General features: G+C 53.7%; 2 protein-coding genes across 2 annotated transcripts in view; both read left to right on the plus strand.

Moving 5' to 3' along the window:
• The first annotated feature begins 71 nt into the window (after window positions 1–71).
• ASPSYDRAFT_52200 (uncharacterized protein) lies at window positions 72–800 on the plus strand. The gene is made up of 2 exons (XM_040848446.1): window positions 72–610; window positions 661–800. The coding sequence occupies exons 1-2, from the start codon at window positions 110–112 to the stop codon at window positions 760–762; spliced, it is 603 nt and encodes a 200-aa protein (XP_040696092.1). The 5' UTR covers window positions 72–109; the 3' UTR covers window positions 763–800.
• Window positions 801–942: 142 nt separating this feature from the next.
• ASPSYDRAFT_711926 (uncharacterized protein) overlaps window positions 943–1,210 on the plus strand; it is a 1,131-nt gene continuing 863 nt past the window's right edge. The window contains exon 1 of the mRNA XM_040850562.1: window positions 943–1,210. This exon is cut by the window's right edge and continues 185 nt beyond it. Coding sequence (XP_040696093.1) covers window positions 1,122–1,210 — 89 coding nt within the window. The 5' untranslated portion in view covers window positions 943–1,121.

A 1,210-nucleotide genomic window follows, 5' to 3' on the forward strand; every position in this document is an offset into this window, starting at 1 on the left:
TTCCCCTGCTGGTATGCCGAAGCATCCAGGATAGTATAAAACGTGTGGGCGATGTGCTAACTCTGTCCTGGCAGGCCCTGAAAAACTCAAAGTCCTTCATCTCAAGGACATGGACGACTTGCTGGACTTTTGGAATGTGATGGCCTACGACTACGCTGGCCAGTTCAGTGACTGTTCTTCCCACCTAGCTAACGTTTTCGATGACCCGTCCGTTCCAAACAGCACTCCTTTTAATACCGATCAGGCCGTCCAGCAATATGTCGATGCCGGAGTGATCGCCGATAAACTTGTCCTGGGCATGCCCCTGTACGGGCGATCTTTTGTTGGTATCGAGGGACTGGGAAAGCCGTTCACCGGTGTTGGGAGAGGCTCCTGGGAAGCAGGGGTCTGGGACTACAAGGATCTGCCGCAACNTGGCGCCGAAGAACATGTGCTTGACCATACAATTGCAAGCTATAGCTATGATCCAGCTGCAAAAACGTTGATCAGCTACGACACTCCGCGCTCCATCGAGCAAAAGGTTCACTATATCGCTTCAAGGGGCCTGGGCGGGGTGATGTGGTGGGAGAGTAGCGGCGACAAATCCGGNAACAGCAGCCTCATAGCCACGGTACAGTTCACCCTAGCCCTGGAGGAGCCAATGTGTTAACGGTATCCTAGGCAGCCAACGCTCTCAAACAAGCGGGTCGTCTAGAGCAAAGCGTGAATGTCTTGGATTACCCGATCTCTCAGTATGAGAACCTGAAGGAAGGTATGATATGACTGATAGAACACCCATACAATGGCCATATTCTCCCTCAGATACTACAGGATTTTGCCCTACTTGTAGCGTTACAATCGAGGATAGTGGTGCGCTACTTCCGTATTGCGCCGTAAGATGGGCACCGACCTCTGAACCAGTACACCTGCCCGGTCAGCGCGCGCAAATCCATGCGTCTGAGCAATCTGCTAGTCAAGAGGACACATTAAGTGAGGCAGAAAACTTGGTACTAGACGATGCATAGCGCCGCTCCGCTGAACAAGGACGGGAATGGAGGCAGGTGGGGACAAAACGGGATGCAGTCGTACACACTACCAGCCAGCGCCATGTATCGAGAGGCACGACTTCGCCAAATACTGCGATGGGCCACCGTGTGCTGGCCCGCCCGCAGTCTTCAGCACTGGCGGCCGCGCTCTATAATGCCGAACATCTCCACAGCGTTCGACACAG

This window comes from Aspergillus sydowii (genome assembly GCF_001890705.1).
Source record: "Aspergillus sydowii CBS 593.65 unplaced genomic scaffold ASPSYscaffold_22, whole genome shotgun sequence".
NCBI classification, from domain to species: Eukaryota; Fungi; Ascomycota; class Eurotiomycetes; order Eurotiales; family Aspergillaceae; genus Aspergillus; species Aspergillus sydowii.